Here is a 1,923-nt window from a genome sequence, read left to right as displayed (position 1 = left end):
TCACCGTGGTAGAGTCTGAAATTGTGCAGAACAAAGGATGCACAGGTGTGATCCACCATGTAGTCCATATTATACACAAATATATTGCGCGATCGCCTCCATATATTTGTGAGTCTTCCAAAGGTATGCTCTATGCGAACCCGGATCCTTGATAAGGCCCGATTAAATTGGACTTGCCTTGGTGTTAGATGACCATTGTTAATAAATGGAACAACAAGCTGCACAGGTAAGGGAACTATTTAGAAAATGTTGCAGACACCTTGCTTCTACTTTGCCATGTGAATGGTACTTACTCGATCAAGAATTGGAAATGCTGAGTCTCCAATCATGTATTCTCCTTCGGCCATGAAGGTCTCATCAAACATAACGCTCTGATACAGAGGACTACGCCTAAATGCTCTTGCGTCGTGTAAACTCCCTGCCTCCCCCACATACAAATCACGCACTTTAAGCTCATGGTCACACACAGCCATGGCTTTGATAGAATAACCATGATGACGGTCTCTGAAGGCAGCTGGCTCTTCTCCTGGGGCTGTCATCACCATATGCTTGCCATCCAGCATTCCTACAACACCCTGCAGACCAGAAACTTCCTCTAATGCAGCACTAATTCGAGTTCTTTCATGTGCATCAGGCCAATATATATATCTGGCACCAAGATCACAAAGACCTCCTGTGATTTTTGTGTAATACCTATGCACTTCACCAGGGTGCACAACAAAGCGGAGGGCAACACTACGAAAGGTGTCTGGGGTTGCAAGGATCCACAGTACCATGAGCACTTTATGGCGGAAATCCCTTCCTACCCGCACTATTTCTCTATTGGCCTCCAGGTGTTCGACCAACTCTTCGCACAGAATCTGCAAATTTACAAATTTAAAATTGCAACTCAGACACACACTAATAAACGGCCAAATAATGATAGATTCATGAGACTTGCTTCAAACTGAGTTTTGGACAAGGGGGACGTAACTTCAACCAATCGGTGTACAGATCCGGATCCAGTCAAAATCCAGTCCACATCCAGTCACCCAATCATTTTCCAGTCACCCAGTCGTCTTGCCAGTCGCATCCAATCGCATCCAGTCGCTTACCAGTCAAAACCAATCAAAACCAGTCGTTTCCAGTCACCCAGTCAAAAACTGTCCGATCGCCAAAAAGCACCATAAGAGCCCCACTTTTTGAATCCCTCGGTACCTTGAAAGGCAGCAACGGCAACCAGAGTTCGCAATGGACATCACAAACACATTTTCAATTTTGTTGTTTTATCAAAATGGAATGGTGTTTACTCGTAGAATAATTGGAAGTCACCTTATCTTTCAATCGGACTTGTCAAAACTATTATTAAACACACAACTTATTTTCACAACAGCCATGGACTTGCAAGGGACCGAACAATATTATAGCCAATATCGCAAACTCATGTAGAATAGGCCCATCAAAATCAGAACAAGTTACACCATTTTCTTAAATTCATTAGCTTTGTCTAAAGTCACATTATGTTAAATGAAGTCCAATAAAATGGTGGGAGCATTGAAATTAAACTCTATGATACAATACATTATAGAACTTTCAATTAAATAAACTTCATCGACTCGTGATCCTTTGAATGCCTCGGAGAGATCTGATAAAAATGAATAAAAGAGCGTCAAGTTATACTTGTCGTAGGAGAAAAGTTTAAATGTATTTTGAAATTAAATCAAATATAAGGGTATTTAATTTCACTTCAACCAGAGGCAATCCAATATAGTTTCACCTTCAAAAATGATTGGAATGGAATGAAATGGGAGCATCATGATTCATATGGCATTACACAAAAGGGTAAATTAAGTAGGGGGAGTGCAGTGGGTATAGGAAGGGACAGAAGCAGACATGTTCTGTAGGTGAACTGCAGGACCGCATAAACTTAAGCCCCCCCCCCCC

The 1,923-nt window shown here is 41.8% G+C and overlaps 1 protein-coding gene across 1 annotated transcript in view; it reads right to left on the bottom strand.

The window, feature by feature from the left end:
• Positions 1–5: 5 nt before the first annotated feature.
• Positions 6–1,923, bottom strand: part of LOC113203696 (uncharacterized) — a gene marked incomplete at its 3' end in the record, with an annotated part of 6,592 nt that continues 4,674 nt past the window's right edge. The window contains exons 3-5 of the mRNA XM_052274692.1: positions 941–961; positions 294–860; positions 6–218 (exon numbers count right to left, since the gene is read on the bottom strand). Of these exons, the coding sequence (XP_052130652.1) occupies positions 6–218; positions 294–860; positions 941–961 (801 nt within the window). The remainder of the gene's footprint in view (positions 219–293; positions 861–940; positions 962–1,923) is intronic.

The sequence above is a fragment of the Frankliniella occidentalis genome, unplaced genomic scaffold (assembly GCF_000697945.3).
Source record: "Frankliniella occidentalis isolate FOCC.00 unplaced genomic scaffold, Focc_3.1 Scaffold426, whole genome shotgun sequence".
NCBI lineage: Eukaryota > Metazoa > Arthropoda > Insecta > Thysanoptera > Thripidae > Frankliniella > Frankliniella occidentalis.
Note: the sequence above shows the minus strand (reverse complement) of the source record. Positions and strands in the feature narration are given on the sequence as shown.